Source organism: Schistocerca cancellata, chromosome 2, assembly GCF_023864275.1.
Source record: "Schistocerca cancellata isolate TAMUIC-IGC-003103 chromosome 2, iqSchCanc2.1, whole genome shotgun sequence".
Lineage (NCBI taxonomy): Eukaryota > Metazoa > Arthropoda > Insecta > Orthoptera > Acrididae > Schistocerca > Schistocerca cancellata.
In genome coordinates this window covers 527,318,245-527,336,702 of record NC_064627.1, presented here as the reverse complement: position 1 = coordinate 527,336,702, position 18,458 = coordinate 527,318,245, and the positions used below count along the sequence as shown (strand labels likewise).

Here is an 18,458-nt window from a genome sequence, read left to right as displayed (position 1 = left end):
TTAAAGGCAAATGGGATCCAAAGCTGCGCAAATTTATCTGGAGAGATGTTAGTTGATTTGCCTATGGCAATGAGTGAAAGGAAGGTTATATAATGGTGATGAGACTATAAAAGTATGCATACAGTTGTGCATGATGAAGGATGGGCTTGCAGGACCAGGATCCAGACCAATGAAATTATGCCACAGGTGAACCAAAATTCTATGATCTGATTGATGATTGGTGCTCTGACTGATGCATTTTCTCATGCTGGATACATCACTACTTACATGATTACCGTATTTACATGAATCTAATGCACCATCGAATGTAATGGCCACCCCAGCAAAAAAAAAAAAAAAAAAAAAAAAAAAAAAAAAAAAGAGAGAGAGAGAGAGAGAGAGAGATAGGATATTTTAGTATTGTGGAAATTTCTTTTATAGCACTAACTTTATTTCAAACAATAGTGAAGTATACACGAACTATAAAAAACAACAATAATTTATGTTTAAGTTACTTATTATGGTAATAAGTGACATTTTCATTATTAAAACAGAACACCTAACTTGATTACCTACATGACATACAAAGAAACATACTGTAAATTACAAGCGTTACTCATCATTATTCACTAATGTCATCATTACTGGAATCCTCAGAAGTATCTACATCATAAATAGATTCATTTCCTCCTTCCCTGCCATCCTCGGTGTCATTCCAGAGCACATCATTTTCACTGGCATCCAGAGTATTTGAAATACAGCATTTCTTGAATGATTTTATGATCATTGGTGCATCAATGCATTTCCAGCCAGCCGAAAGCCAGTGCAGAATAATGTAGGGTACAACACGTTTAATTTTTCCTGTCAGACTCAGTTTGTGATTTGCTTCGCAAAACCATTTTTCATGCTGTTCCTGAACGTAACCTTTGAAAGGTTTATGTATACTTATGTCCAGGGGTTGTAATTCAGAAGTATTTCCTCCAGGAATAATAACAAGGTCACTGGGTAGGCTGTGGATCTTCTTTTTTATGAGTGAGATGACAACAAAATGTATCAAGACAAACCATTAATGGTTGCTTGGAAAGTCCACCTGGACAGAGTTCCATCATGTGTCAGAGCCAGTGAAGCATCAGAGTTTCAGTTACCCATCCATGCTCTTGATTCCAAACAATGACATCATCAGGGAATAGCTTTTCATTTTTTGGAGTCTCAGGGCTTGTTTCTCTCTTGAAGATTAAAAAAGGGGGAAGTTTGTTCCCTTTTGCTGTGATTGTCATCATTACTGTTAAGTTCTGTTTTTCACACCCAGATGTTTTGATGGTAACTTCTTTTCTACCTTTCTTGTCAATCTTGTAATTATGTGTCATACCAAACCAAAATGGAGTCTCATCAGCATTGCCTATTTGGCCCATCGAAAAATTCTTCTCTTTGTGAAATTCTTGAAGTTTCTTCTCAAAATCCTGTGGAAGCTTTTGCCATTCACACTGTTGCCCATATTGGGTATCAATCTGAACAGTGTTTTGGCAACTTCTTGACACCCATCAAATTCACACCCATTGACTATTACCTCTCTTTGCAAGTGAAACCTTGGCATGGAGGACAATGGCATGAAGATGACAAGAAACTTAAGACCACCATTGTCAACTGGTTCGATCCTCCAGTAGAAAACTTCTATGCAGAGGTCTTTAAGAAGCTAATCAGATATTATCAAAAGTACTTGTAAACAAATGATGATTTTGTGAAAACAATTGTGGGTTTGTAGGGAAGTAAAACTATCAATAAAGTTTTTTATAACAAACAAGTAAATAAATATTTGATTACTAAATGGCCCTTGATTTTTGAATATGCCTTGTATTTATTGAAGGATGGATGCAGTTTGAAAGCAAAAATTTTCTTGTTTTATGTTTTCAACAAACGCCAAGCTTTATAAGCCTGCATATAGTTCCAAATAAATTTCCATGATACTTCATTCATAGCTGATAATGCTGACAGCAGGCCCAGGATATGCAGGATCTGGGCACTTAAAAAACTTGCTACATAAGGACATAGAAATTAAATAATCCTAAAGAAGTGCCTTGGTTTTTTCTTCATTGTGAAAGTTGTGGTATGTGTAAATTACTCGGGTAGATGCTGTCTGGTTTTATAACTACACTGATATTTCTTGTTGCTATGGTTCTCATGTAATAGATACTGAAATATATGGAATATGTCTTTAATTAGTGGTTTAATGATGCTGTGAAGATAATTGCTACAAATATAATCTTATGTTACCAGTACCCAGTGATTATTTTGATCATCCCATCTGCACTTACACAGTGGATCTTATATCTGTCACTAACACAGTTCCAAGCCAAATTAGGTAAATGTTTTGAGCAGTCCATTCCTGAAAACAAAATACTACTTTATCTTTGGTTTTAATTGGCAGACTTGGAGGAATATGCTTGCTCTGTAATAGTAACAGGCATTTCTACCAAATGTCACCTCACATAAATGTCTAGTAATCACTTTCCCATAGTCAGATTCATCAAATTCTTGTAATACAGGCTTTCTTGTTGTGCAGTTCATCATTACTTTTGTCTGGTCAGACTGTGACAAATCACAAAGTTGAGTTAATTATCATCTGAAAATTTAAAACTTTGTGCAGTTGTTTTCATTATAATAAGTAAATGCTGTCTGTTGTTAAAAAAATATTCAATAGTAGTCTGTCCCCACCCACCCCCCACCCTACCTCTTCTACCCAGTTTCAAATATTAAGCCTTGGCAATAAAATGTTTTGTCTGCAAATAGTGTTGTCAATATGCCAAAGTCAAGACAGAGAATTCATGACCTAAGCAAATCTGCAGATAATATTATCACTACAGTTGCAATTTTCAGCTGGTCTGCTTGTGCTTAACATTGCCCCAGATGATCTTTGGGGGACAAAGAGTTGAATGTAAGTAACTGTAAGAATTCAGGTTTAAGCATTTTGAAAGATTTTTATGTTGCTTATAGAAACTTTATTTAACAATGTACACTCTTTTGCTAGTCTTTTTTTAATTAAATAATTCCTTCTTTAAACACCTTTTACTGTCATTTCAGATATATGTGGAGACTGAAATTTGCTGTGTATGTCTATAAGGTCAAATACAATTAATGGGTGCAAATAAGAACTGACTTCCTAAAACTAGTTCAAAATGAACACTAAATATTTATGTCTAATTTTTGGAGTGATATGGTGCAACAGTGTACTTAAAGTAAGTGAAACTCTGATAAATATTTCTCTTGTCATATAATACATGTGCTTCGTAAACATTGAAATATTAAATGATTTTTTAATGTGTAGCATGTCGGGTATTTCTACAATTCTTGAACACAGTAGCCTCAGAGTATATCACTATGTACTTTAAAGTTTTCTTAAATCTTGTCAGTAGTGTAATATGGTGAACATATTTTCTGTACTTGTGCTTAATATTTTTTTCATAGACCAATGAAGTCTTGTGCCACATAAGTAAATAAATATGAACAAGAGACTTACATTGGTTATCAAGCCACTGTTTCAGCTTTCTCCTCATAAAAATGTTTATTTCAGGGAGAAGCTATTAAGTAGGATCATACCTTGATATGATTCTGTGGGAATTATGTTTCTTTATTAACATGTTCTGTACAGAATTATTACCTGTACTTATAAGCTTGTGACAATAAATATTTTATTCTTACATACACATGACAAAGCAAAAACTTAAAAATTAATAAAATAAGGCAACAGTTAGCAGGAATTCCCAGTTCTATAAGCAACATCAGAGTTTTAAATAAAAAGTTTTATTTGTTACTGTAACAGAATTCTTCTGTAGAGTGAAATGGAATGTTAAGCAGTTACTATTGTACACTTTTTTCAAGAGACATTACTTCTTGTGCCTTTGATATTATTAGATTGTGAATTGAATATTTTAGCTCCCATATATTTTACTCCCTTTTGTAAACATATATGTAAACATAAACACACTCACAGGCTAGGCCTGTACTGTACTGACTGACTGACTGAAGGGATCAAGTACAAGAAGGAATCTATGATTATGGGACATGAGATCAGCATGTCACCAATCTCTCCAGCCATTAGTGCCAGTAGATGAATCCTGATAACACTGCTGGTTCTCCTCATTTGACCTCACAGAGTTGAGTGCACCCTCCCAACATCAGAAAAATCTGTTGAGTTATCGGAAGTCAAAGCCGGATCCTTTTGCACTAACATGTGTGATGCTAACTATTTTGCTACAGAGGCAGTCATTCCCTTTCGTACAAGTACCAAATGCTTCAGCTGAGAGTTAAGATCACCTTAACTTCTAGTTTTGTTTCATAATGAGAAAGAAAGATTGTTTATGAAAAAATATATTGGGATCACATGTACTGAAATTTTGTAGTGATTATAACAAGTTGTCCGATAAGATTATAGCGGAGGTACAGAGTGGTACCCCACACATTGAAATGTGTTTATGTTCTGTGAATATTTTTTTAAAATATCTTTTATATACATCCTAATGAAAAACAATATGCAACATGAAGGATTTATCTGCAATGGATAGAAATCAATAGATGTCAGTACAGACAAACAAATGAATACAGTTTCAGAAAAACTGGATGATTTACTCAAGAGAAAAAACTTCACAAATCAAACAAATCAGTAACATGTTTGTCCAACTTTTTCCCATATGCAAGTAGATATTCTGCTTGGCAATGATTGATATAGTTGTTGGATGTACTCCAGTGGGATATCATGCCAAATTTTGTCCAATTGATGTATTAGATCATCAGAAACCCAAGCTGATTGGGAGGTACCTGCCCACAATGCTCCAAATGTTCTCAGTTGGGGAGACATCTGGCAACTTTGCTGGCCAGGGTAGGATTTGGCAAGCATGAAGACAAGAGTAGAAATTCTCACTTTGTGTGGGTGGGTATTATCTTGCTGAAGTATGAGCCCAGAATTTACCATGAGGGGCAATAAAATGGAGCCTAGAATATTACCAGGGTACTGCTGTTCTGTGAGGTTGTTGCAGATGACTATCAGAGGGGTCATGCTATGAAACGAAATGGCACTCCAGATCATCACTCCTGGTTGTCAGACTGTATGGCGGGTGATAGTCAGGTGGTTGGTATCCCACTGTTATCTGGGGTCTCTCCAGACATGTATTTAGCTTGAAATCTCATTGACTGAAACAGATTTGTCTTCAGTGATGAGTTCTGCTTCAAGCTAAGCTCCGACAACCAGCAAAGATGTGTCTGGAGATGCCCCAGATGTTGATGGGATACCTACCTGACTGGCACCCACCATACAGCCCAACAGCCAGGAGTGATGATCTGGGGTGCCATTTCATTTCATAGCAGGACTCTTACAGCAACACCCTTACAGAACAGCAGTACATGATGATTTTCTACATCTAGCTCATCACGCTTTGTGGCAAACCATCCTGGGCTTACATTTCAGCAAGATAATTCCCACCTTCACATGATCAGAGTTTCTACTGGCTGTCTTCATGCTTGCCAAACCCTACATTGGTCAACAAGGTCACCAGATCTCTCCCCAATTGAGAACATTTGGAGCATCTGTTCCACTTTAATAATTCCTTAGTGGTGCATCATTCTTTATGTCCTAGAGTGTATTTTTTTATTTTTAGTTGTTGCACAAAAACATAAAGTGATAACACATTATCAAATAGAAACAGCCAAAGTATGCTGTGTTCCAGATAATGCCATTACTAAAATGGGAAATCAGTCTTAGAGCATACCAGTAAACCCCCACCCCCTATGCTTTAAAGAAGTGAATTTCCTTGAATATAATGTCATATCCCATGTATGTCATACAATGGTTTAATTTTGCAGGTACATCCAGTAATATATGTGGATGCTGTCTGAAAAAAAGTGTTGTGAATAGAGCTAGTAGTAAAGATGTAATAAAAAAATGTCATGCCTGATACTGCAGTTTTATTGCATAAACAGTGAAAATGTAGCAATAAACTTTTTTCCTATCATCATTTTGTGGTGTGTCATCAGGGAAAAGTTTTTGAAATGTTTGAAATTGTGTATAAAGATTATTGGAACTCACTATGAACTCTCAATCTCAGAAACTGGATGAATATTGTCTGGGTAATTTGTACTCTGTGAGTTATGCTGCCTCAAGACATATTCACAGTTTCTAACTGTAATACCTACTTATTGTGTTTAACCTTTAACATAAGATTATAGCCCTTAGGTAATAGATTATGATAGCATTTTAAATTTTGAAGCTCGCTGAATAACTTCATGAACTATTGAAAATCAGTTTAGTGTTCATCCTGGAAGATGTTAGTTAAGCTACCTGCAGTTGAGTCCATGCCCTGGGTTCACCATTTAGTAACATAGATATTGCTGATGACAACCATATTTGTGTCTAGAGAATGTATTGTTCCAAATAAAGCTTGCTATCAGCATGAACACCAAGACGTTCTGAGAAGTACATTTTAATTTGCTATCTGGTCATTAAGCACAATAAGTACTTTATCTGGGTCCTTACGATTGAAATGTGTGAAAATAGTCTTTCTTAGCTTTCTCCAATATATTGTTGATGTGAGACTAAAAGTTACTAACTGATTTACTATTGACCACAATGATTTTGCCATCAGCTAACATTGTGAAATTTCTTTTTTTTATGATGGAGTCATATTATCCACATACATTATGAATGCAAGGGTGCAAAACTTGAATCCTAAGACATTCCATACACATTACCACATACTGCAATATGACATCTGGAACATCCATAACTGTCTTTTGCCTTTTGCCATCAAGATATGATTCTGATCATTTATGTTCATTTTCTTTGATTTTATAATTCTAGGACATCTTTAATAGTATCTAGGATTCAGCACAATCATAGGATTTTCGAAGACCACACAAGGCAGGATGAGATATGGAAAGACTCAGTGTGTATATTAACACGAGAAAAAGAAATCACAGAATTTTAATTTGCACACTATACTATAGTGTACGGCATTACGTGTCCTCAGTTATATCACCTGACATTAAGTCAAACATTAAAATCTTTACAAATAATAATACTCCTGTTATATATCCATAAAATTATGCATTTACTCTGGATATAAGGACAAGAATCTACCTCCTGCCCATTTCCCCCTACTGATGCAGTGTAAGACAGTCACGGAGAAATAAAATGTGACTACCATACAGAGTAGATGTTGGAAGTGCATACAATGCTGATCCAATACAGAAGCATGTCCAACAAGAACATTTATTTTTAAAAATTATAATAAACTCAGCTTTCATATAATACATTCTTGATATAATTTATTGATATGATAAATAAATATTTGGACAAAAGTTATATTAGTACTTATATTATCAAAGTTGTGAACAAATTCATGACAAGATTTATTGAACAGAAGTATTTTTCTTTAGGCTCAGAGGCCACAAATAAAACCAGTAAGAAAGCAGTCGATCCACCCAAGGGATAAAATGAAAGTTTTTCATTTGGTGATGGAACGGCTCAATGAACCTATTTCTTTGCGGAAAGGAATTGATAGAGATACTGCCTTCAGTATTCCACCAGAGTATCATGTAAGTAAAATTCTGTTTGTCGAGTTAGTGTATTTTCAACACTTGCACACAGTGGAGAAATTTTTGTTATTTACCTTGTGCCATATTGTTTGCTCGGCTTTATTTCTTACTAAAATTTATATCTGCATCATTGAATTAAATAATGTCAGGTCTTCTGTATTTTGTAGTGAGACAATTTTATTTGTTCTTTCATGGTTTATTTTTCTTTATTTATTGAAGGAACATTCTTAATTCTGTAACAGCATCATTTTTCAGTGCAATAAATGTAATGTCGAATTTGGCTTTACTTATCAGTCCCAATAAACCAAAATATATTCACTGACAGAAATTATTAACCAACCTCCAACAGAAATGGCTTTGAATGCTGTAATGACTCAAATGCAGCAATTGAAAATACTGTCCAGGGCTAAATAAGTGACTGTATGTAAAACTTTATAAATTTGTTCTTTAAATAATGCTGTTCTACCCCCAAAAATGCATAACTCAGTTATACTATGTTATGTCTTGGAAAGAAAAATTTTCTCTTGGTCAAATGTTAGCCTTGGTTTGGCAGTTATGCAAATAACTAAAAAGAATATTCCTTGTAAAAATTTGGCTTTTGTTCTAGAAGTAAAAAGTAATTGCTGGGTGAGAACCTCTAAAAGTCACGCATGCCATCTTGTCAACAGAAGAAGTTACTTTCACATTTTCTCTAAGCAGTTTGTCTTTTTAGTCCATTGTTTTATTATTGGTGCATCTGTGAAATTTAGTAGCATTCACATATGTTATCACTGGTAATACATGCTTTGAAGTCATTCCATTATACATATTTACAAAATTCAACTACAGAATCATGAAAATGGCTTGATACATATTGTTCTTGGCAAACTTGTAACCATAGGTGTCAGCAAAGGGAGAACGAGGCTGGCAAGAGAGAGTACTTGCTCCCTCCCGGAATTTAGATACAAATGTTTTATTGGTTACAGAATTTGTAGAAGTGACTGTCTGTGACTCAGCAAAACTGCAGATTTAACCTTGCTGAGTATGCCAGGAAATTCTATGACTTACACAGTTTCTGTTTATTTTTGTTAATTTGTTTTCTTACTTGTTTTCTTATGCTATTCATGGGAAATTATGTCGATTCCTGGTGCAGTGGTGGTTTTGTTGTCATTTTACAGTCAAGATAACTGTGCTGAAGTAGAGCCCTCAATCTTTTATTTATAGCTTCTCTGTACACCTCATGTTTAGCTGCAGAAAGAATCTGACCCAACATCATCACATGCTGATTCCCAGTACAACATAAACATGGGAGCAGCATATGCTTGTCATTTGTTCCCAATTTTTGTAACTCATTAGATACCCTGGATTTAATCGTACAAGGTTGTAATTTCTTGAATCAAGAAGTGACATCCATATTCATATTAATAACATAAAAAGATGTACTTTGTATGTGCTGTTGAACTATGCTTATCATTTAAGCATCAAAGTAATCTACCTTAAGAATACAGAGTGTATCAAAAAGAATCATCTGATTTGGCACATCTTTATTTCTGAAATTAATTAACAAATTTAATGAATGTTGTTTTCTGATGAGCATGTCTTGAGTATGTCTTGAGTTACAGTTTCCACAGCTGCTGTTATGCGCTGTCTCAGTTCATTAATTGTTGTTGGTAACAGAGGTACATTAACATAATCACATACAGGCACTTCCAGATGCCATTGTGGTGGTGTCCCACCCTGTTCAGAAATGAAGTTGTTCAGATCAGTCTCCAACTGTGGGAAAAGAAAGTTCTCAAGCATATTGAGATATGTGCTTCCTGTAACAGTGTTCTCAGCAAAGAAAAATGGACCATACTCATTTTCCTGGAACGTACAGCTTTTCCTGTGAAACTGCACAAAACACATTAAATTTTGGAGAGTCCTTCTCATGTTGTACAACTTCATGAGGTTGTTCCACACCCCATATTCTCACATTATGATGGTTTGCCTTTCCTTTTAAATGGAATGTTGCCTCATAACTAAACACTAAGCGTGGAAGAAAACTGTCATCCTCCATCTTGTCAAGAATGAAACTACAGAACTCCACATGTTGTTGTTTGTCACCTTTTGTATGGTTTCATGTGTAAACATTGATGCAACACCCACTAGATGGACATCAGGGCATGTTGAGCTGTCGAGCTGCACGATGAATGGATTTCTACAGACTCCTTGTGAAACTATGGTGGATGCATTCAATATGTGTCAGACACTCAGGGACAGCCCAGTGATTTGCCTTTACACAAACAACCTGGTTCTCAGAGTTGTTCATGCCATTGTCTAATGCTCTGTACTGTAGGAGGATCCACACACCATACCTAGTACGAAAGTCACACTGAACATTTATTCTGACCCGCACTGCGCAAAACACAGAACACAAAATGCTTTCTGTTGCCCTGACACCATTTTTACTATAACTGAAGTGGGCACACACTGATGCTACCTGGCAGGAACCGTGTAAAATTTGGGAGTTTGCTGTTTCCGACAGTACACTGTTCACGCACATATCTCAAATAACATAATAGTTATGTTTCTTTTTTTTTTAACTGGAAAATGCTTTTTGATATATCCTGCACCATGTGTAAAACTATCAGTCATTTGAGATAAAAAATGTTTTGTGCACTTACTTTCTAGTTTTTGGTTTATGGCTAATTTTCAGACTCACTGACCTAGATATAGCAAAACTGCCAATTTTTTAATCTTGCCCCTTCTAGGAAAAATTTCTGTGGTTGCCCATGTTTGTAACCATTTGTAGCATATGTTGCCATCCTTCTCTACTGCTATCAAAGATATCTGATTGTCATTCATTATTATTTGCTGAATAGTTTTTGATGGCGTCTCCCCCCTCCCCCCCCCCCCCCCCCCCCCCTCCCAAGACCTCTACATACCTATTGACCTACCACTTAAGTTTCAAAGCATTCTCTGCTCGAATTCTAAATTCTTCCGTATTCAAACTCAGAGCTGAGGGTTTTTGCACAGTTGTTAAATACAAGCAACATGTTGTATAGTGTACATAACAGAGTTTGAATTTCTGTTGACAACTCCACTTTGAATTTAAGGAATTTTGTTTTGTAATACTCTTAATTTATCTATTCTTCACAATGTGATAAATTAAAAGTTTATCAAAAGCAACCTAACTGGTAGAATGACAGCCAGTTTAAAGAAAAAGATTGATCACTACTCATCATAGAGATAACACATTGAGTTGTGCACAGCCACACTGAAAAGACACTTACACATTCAGCTTTCAGCCAAAGTCTTCTCCAGAAATAGAAACACACATACATTCTTTCTCACAAAGCAGCACACTTCAGGCACAGCTGACCACTGCTTGTGGCAGCTTGGATCGGAACGCCAACATTTTGGTCCAAGCTGCCAGAGATGGGAGTCATGTGTGCGTGAGGTATGCTTTCTTGTGTGAATGAATGTGTGCATGTTTCTTTTTCTGAAGAAGGCTTTGGTCAGAAGCTAATTATTGACCTGTCTTTTTGTTGTGCCTGTCTGCAACTCAAATTGTCATCTTTACAATGAGCAGCAGTCTATATTTTCCCTATATTGTTGCCTTTTGTAAATTTTTTATTGTTCTCATTCTGGTTTTTCCACTATTGTAATACATTAGGTGTATACCATATTGCTACAGGTAATTTGTTAAGTCTGAAAGCAAGTACCAGTTACGAGACCAAAGCTCATTAAGAAAAACTAATGCTTCACAATTAACAGTTTATTTAAACTACGTAAAAGTACAGATGGATCTAAACTACTTACCTCAGCAAAGAGTGCTCATATCTAAATATCCATAGACTGTTTTAGTACTTACTTTCAGAATACAAAATACCAATACTACCATTAGGCCCATATAAATATACATGATGGTATTCCAGCTTTCAGAACTAATATGCAGGGAGAAGAAAGGGAAAGGCTGGAGAAGGTTAAAAAGGAAGGGCAGGTCAGTCAGGCCCCAGGATGAGAGGTGCCCACCTTCTTCTGAGGTTGAGGGAAAATAAAGATTTTTGATCCACATTATTTCTGTAGTGAAGCTGGGCTAGTGCTTACGAATGTTTATCTTTGACCTCACTCTCTCTCTAATACCTCCATTTTCATCTTTGCCTCCCCATGTCCTCAAAGCAGATGAGTCCCTTTCATCCTCTGGCGTGACTTGTTCCTTTTTAACTTTTCAAACCTATCTCTCTCACCAGGATGTGGAATAGTGTCCTGTATTTTTATCTGTGCCTATTGGCAGTACTGCTGAAAGTAAGTACTAGCCAGCAATTCTGTCTCATACTATCATAATTTTTGAGGTGGCTTTCCTTTTGATGTAGTAGAATGTTCTACAAATTCCAATATTCCATAAATAATTAAATCCTATAACCTCCAAAGAATTACAAATCTAAAGTGATAAATAACTGCAGGAGGCAGTAATCAAACTGCTGACATTGCAACTGAACTCGGGCTCGTTTACTACCTATTTTTTTACGTGGCTCATCTGTAAAGGGGGTTGGTAGTAAACGGTTGCATTTGCGCCCCTATTATTGAGTCTGATATTGGCTGGCTTTTGAAGAGCAGTGAATTGAAGTATACACGTTCAGATTGAAACTTATTTATTCAAAAGAAACACTTTAACGTTGTGGCCATGCATTTTTAAGTTCACAAATAATAATCAGTGCAATTCGTACACTGTTTGTCTCACACCCACACACTTTCACTTTGTTCCTTCGCATTCCCTGGCGTCCATGCTTGCACTCGCGGCAGTTTGCCGTTCCCAACCCGCCACCACAACGGCCAACGACCAAAGACCTCCGATTTTCCCGCTCATATCCACAGTCCTGAGTCGGGTCACATGACACCACAGGTGTCAAATTAATCGCTAAACATGGCCACAATTCGTTTACAATATTTTATAATATATAAATACTTAAATCTAAATACATTATATAATTTTACAAATTATCACCACACTCATAATTCGTGGCAATTAAAAGAAAACCTAAACACTATGCAACAGAACTACAATGCCCATCAAAACACACAACAAGTATTTTTCGGTCTATTTTGCCCAGCATATTATCTCTGCTGCTGTGCTTTAAAATTTAAATTACTTGTAAGAGTTCCATATTATCCCCTGTTACCTTACATACCCCCACTTCATGGAGACATTACCTTAGTAGTGGCAACATGAAGTAGCACCAAATGGAGTGAACCCATATTACTTTATATATTAAACATTTTAATTAGAACTATAATGGCACCAAAACATGTAGAACAGTGTTATAGTGGTGAGTTAATCAGTGTAAGTACTGTGATCAGAAAACATACATAATCCAACAATGTATCCAACTCAAATATACAATTAGATAGTCTCCCATTGAGTCTGATTGGGCAGGCAAAATAAATGCCGATGTTAGTCTATATGTAGGTTGCACACTCACTGCACATTAACACTTCCACTTTTTTATACAGTTGTTTCTGTAAGTTGAACGAAGTTGTTGTAACCAGATCCTTGTGTTCACAGGTTTTTGCATTGGAATACAGTCTTTCCAAACTTGTCAGCCAGCAGCACTGTGCTTCCTCTCGTTAGCCAAGCCATCCTATCAAAATTTAACCAAATCCTCATGAATCTTGCCTAGACATGCAGACCCACATTTCCCAGGAATCAAGCTATCCAAATCCTCCCCAGAAAGTCCTGTTTTCACTGATCAGTTCTTATTGAGGTGTGTACAAATGACAAACATGCACACAAATCAAACACAAACATGGCATAGTTAAATATATTCTATTTCACCCTTCAAATGTTCCCAGATCAGGAGCTCCGACACTTCTAGAGAATTTATTCCCAGATGCAGATTCTTATTTTTTTTTTTTTAAGCATCCATACAGCTATATCACTGTACATAAATACACTCAATTTTTTTTTTATGAATTCCTATATAAATTTTCACATAATATTTGGCAATATCTTGAAACCCAATATTTCATGACATTTCCATGGCTATCTACATTCAATCATAAATGGCAAACAAACTCACCAAGGTCATAAACTTTTACAAGCATCCACTTAGCCATTAGTGTTCTTTCCCTCACTTCCCTCATGAACATCTTATAATAAGCAAGTTAATTATTTCCCATATGCCTCTACAATTTGCATATTTAGTGACTGCCCTACATGACTGTCCCAGCAACAATCCTACCCCCATGCACCAGTATCAACTCCAGGTGCCACAGATACATTAGAAATTTTAATAAAATCTCAACTTTTTTTTTTTTTAACAAGCTATTTGCAGATTTCCTCCCTCCTATATTCTCCACACATTTATACAGAAATAGATTATATGTACAGTAGGTTTCAGTTCCCATATGACTTTCAACAAGGCTTCTATCACACGCACACCAGTTGTGCAAATCCGTTGGACAACAGATTCCCTTATTGCAAATACATACAGTATAATGAAGTTTGTTGACCAACAACAATGGCATCGCAACACAACTTACACAGTAACACAAATAATACTCCAATTATAAATACACGTATACATAGCCCCCAATCCTTTTTTTTTTTTTTAACAGACATACATGTCAAGTTTTACAGTATATTAATAATTTTTACTTATGGACTTATGGACCGTCTGACAAAACATGTCAAGCTTCGTACCTCCCTATGTTCCATGTATTTAGGTCTGTAACACAATGCCCTGTCCATATTACCCACAAAATTAAGAAATTCTTCCACTGAATCTGTTGCACTGTGAATCAAATCCCATTGCAAATGCTCTGGTAATGTTCTCTTTAGTGTAGATATTTCTGTTAATATGCCCAGTGACCTATCCAGATGATTTAATTTTTTCAGTTCTCTAACACAGAACTCTCTCATACTTTCCTTTCCACTCTTGTAACTGGATCCATGAACTCGGGCTCGTTTACTACCTATTTTTTTTACGTGGCTCATCTGTAAAGGGGGTTGGTAGTAAACAGTTGCATTTGCACCCCTATTATTGTTCAAGAACAGGTTTTCGAAGGTTTTAAAATCACAAAATTTATCATCATTTTGGTTTGACCATGTTTGAGCTCCCCCTTCCAACTGCCTCTTAACATACACTCCTGGAAATTGAAATAAGAACACCGTGAATTCATTGTCCCAGGAAGGGGAAACTTTATTGACACATTCCTGGGGTCAGATACATCACATGATCACCCTGACAGAACCACAGGCACATAGACACAGGCAACAGAGCATGCACAATGTCGGCACTAGTACAGTGTATATCCACCTTTCGCAGCAATGCAGGCTGCTATTCTCCCATGGAGACGATCGTAGAGATGCTGGATGTAGTCCTGTGGAACGGCTTGCCATGCCATTTCCACCTGGCACCTCAGTTGGACCAGCGTTCGTGCTGGACGTGCAGACCGCGTGAGACAACGCTTCATCCAGTCCCAAACATGCTCAATGGGGGACAGATCCGGAGATCTTGCTGGCCAGGGTAGTTGACTTACCGTATTTACTCGAATCTAAGCCGCACTAGAATCTAAGCCGCACCTGAAAAATGAGACTCGAAATAAAGGAAAAAAATATTTCCCGAATCTAAGCCGCACCTGAAATTTGAGACTCAAAATTCAAGGGGAGAGAAAAGTTTTAGGCCGCACCTCCAAATCGAAACAAAGTTGGTCCATTGTAATACGAGACACAATTTAGGTCGAATGAAAGACGATACAGCTACAGTAGCTTTGTTCGAGTCATAAGCTTAGCAGTTAAGCTTTACCAGGTAGCCATTGCTATGCGTCAGGCGCTCCGTCCGTATTTATACGGGTACCCTTCCTTTTTCACGTGCTTCGTCTGGTTTGAATCGATTGCTTATTTTGCTTTGATCTGATAAGTGCTGTTTTCTTTGTTATAGGTGTTTACGTCACTCTAAGCTGAAAATGCATTACTGTACTGTGTCATGCATTGTTTGTCGCATTCTGATAGTGCGTGTGTACGGCCTGTCGCCACTCGCGGCATGACTTGCTTTTGTGCGCGCTACCGCCGCTTTTTTAAAAAAAGAGGAATCGTCTCATTAGCGAAACAATGGCAAGAGACTGCAGTTTGTTGTTACTTACACTGCTGCTTTCTTTGATAATGATCAACAAGAACCAAATAATAGACAGCGTATGATAGAACATGTTCTGAACGAGAGTTAGGCGCAAATTTTTCTCCGTTTGAAAATCTTTGCGGCCGCTTCTTTAGTACATCAAATTCTGCACAGAAATTAGTCATCTTACATTTAAAATCTAGTCAGTTGCCGTGCTTCATTTCTGACTATATCACTATTAGGCATAAGAATAATACGAATATAAACATGACACGATAAGTATATTCTTCCGCGTTTGCTGTTGTTTCACTCTAGTTTCGTAGTTTATTAGGCAGACAGGATTTAAATGAGAGCAGCAAACACGAAAGAAAACATGGCAAAATGTTTATTTTCGTATTATTCTTATGGTGAAGAGAATACTGCATGTGATTCACATTTCATCAGGTTCCTATTAGCAACCATCTCTTCTCACGGGTAGGAAAAAACTCGGAACGTAGAGTTGGCCATATTGACAAACATCCCTAACAGTCTTGCCAGTTGGATTTTCGTAGTACATTGAAATTCTGCTTCATTCGAAGATGAACAATACGGAATTTGTATTTACTTCATTGGACAATGTATGAAAATGCAGTGTTCGAAACTCGGGGCGGAGGAAAAAAAAAAGGTTTTGGCGCCAGTATTTATCTTTGTGCCCACAAAGCATGCTTGTGTAGCGCTACATATATTCGATGGCAGAAGTTAGTTGTGGCGGCACCTACCAACATTTTTCAGAACTTCCGCTTGCTTTGCACTCGATTCTAAGCCGCAGGCGGTTTTTTGGATTACAAAAACCGGAAAAAAAGTGCGGCTTAGATTCGAGTAAATATGGTACACCTTCTAGAGCACGTTGGGTGGCACGGGATACATGCGGACGTGCATTGTCCTGTTGGAACAGCAAGTTCCCTTGCCGGTCTAGGAATGGTAGAACGATGGGTTCGATGACGGTTTGGATGTACCGTGCACTATTCAGTGTCCCCTCGACGATCACCAGTGGTGTACGGCCAGTGTAGGAGATCGCTCCCCACACCATGATGCCGGGTGTTGGCCCTGTGTGCCTCGGTTGTATGCAGTCCTGATTGTGGCGCTCACCTGCACGGTGCCAAACACGCATACGACCATCATTGGCACCAAGGCAGAAGCGACTCTCATCGCTGAAGACGACACGTCTCCATTCGCCCCTCCATTCATGCCTGTCGTGACACCACTGGAGGCGGGCTGCACGATGTTGGGGCGTGAGCGGAAGACGGCCTAACGGTGTGCGGGACCGTAGCCCAGCTTCATGGAGACGGTTGTGAATGGTCCTCGCCGATACCCCAGGAGCAACAGTGTCCCTAATTTGCTGGGAAGTGGCGGTGTGGCCCCTACGGCACTGCGTAGGATCCTACGGTCTTGGTGTGCATCCGTGCGTCGCTGCGGTCCGGTCCCAGGTCGACGGGCACGTGCACCTTCCGCCGACCACTGGCGACAACCTCGATGTACTGTGGAGACCTCACGCCCCACGTGTTGAGCAATTCGGCGGTACGTCCACCCGGCCTCCCGCATGCCCACTATACGCCCTCGCTCAAAGTCCGTCAACTGCACATACGGTTCACGTCCACGCTGTCGCGGCATGCTACCAGTGTTAAAGACTGCGATGGAGCTCCGTATGCCACGGCAAACTGGCTGACACTGACGGCGGCGGTGCACAAATGCTGCGCAGCTAGCGCCATTCGACGGCCAACACCGCGGTTCCTGGTGTGTCCGCTGTGCCGTGCGTGTGATCATTGCTTGTACAGCCCTCTCGCAGTGTCCGGAGCAAGTATGGTGGGTCTGACACACCGGTGTCAATGTGTTCTTTTTTCCATTTCCAGGAGTGTATTTAATTTTTGCCTGCTCACTCATCCCTGTCACAAAGTTATCCTTACAAGCAGCTAGAAAGTCAACTGCATGGTATTTATTCTCCCCATTAAAAGGTTTTGACTGAAATCCATGCCCCAGAGGATATCCCAACAATAAATTTCCATTCCCTGCTGCCACAGTATTAACTGTTTCCCTCAAGACATTTATTTCCCCTTCTAATTCCTTCTTATTGTCAGTAATTCCCTTATGGCAATCCAGCACTCCTATCTTAATGGATTCAATGTCTGCCTCTGTTTGTCTTTGAAATAATGTGCATTTCTGTTCCTGTACCTGAATCTGCCCCACAAGATTACTTTGCACAGTGTCCACCTTGGCTACTAGGCCTCTTTCAACCTCATCAACTCTCTCAATAATTCCCTCAACAATTTTAACTGTGTTTTCAACTTTATCTGTAATTTGAGTGAATTTGAGATCTAGCTGATTAAATTTTTCACTCACTGTCTTTATTTTATCACTAAGCCTTAATTCCATATCCCCTATTTTCGAATCCATTTCTCCAACTATTGCAGTTTTTATATTCCCTATTTTCGAGTCTATTTCTCCTAATTTACTAGTAAGTTTTACAAAAAATGTGCTGAGGTCACTTCCTGGTATCCAGCATATTTCTTTTGGCATGCTAGGGCTACTACAGGTACTCCTAACATCCACTGATTCGCCTTCACTTTGAGATTCACGCGTCTCATCGGCCATGGCTAATGAAAAGGACACAATTTTGCAATGTAGCTGCTGGCTGTACTTATCTTTTAAATCCTCGTGTGACGCGACGTCTGCAGTGAGCTCCTCAGCACAGCTATGCAATGAATCTTAATCGGCGGCTTGGACACACAGCAAACTCAATCAGGAGTGAGAACACGTTGCGTAGGCCCCTGGCAGCATGTAGTC

At 38.1% G+C, this 18,458-nt stretch overlaps 1 protein-coding gene across 3 annotated transcripts in view; it reads left to right on the top strand.

Annotated features, from left to right (window-relative positions):
- Positions 1-18,458, top strand: part of LOC126162072 (phenoloxidase 1-like) — a 243,090-nt gene that overhangs the window by 66,479 nt on the left and 158,153 nt on the right. For all 3 annotated transcript variants that reach the window (XM_049918338.1, XM_049918339.1, XM_049918340.1), the window contains exons 3-4: positions 3,058-3,212; positions 7,405-7,563. In XM_049918338.1, the coding sequence (XP_049774295.1) occupies positions 3,153-3,212; positions 7,405-7,563 (219 nt within the window). In that variant the 5' untranslated portion in view covers positions 3,058-3,152. The remainder of the gene's footprint in view (positions 1-3,057; positions 3,213-7,404; positions 7,564-18,458) is intronic.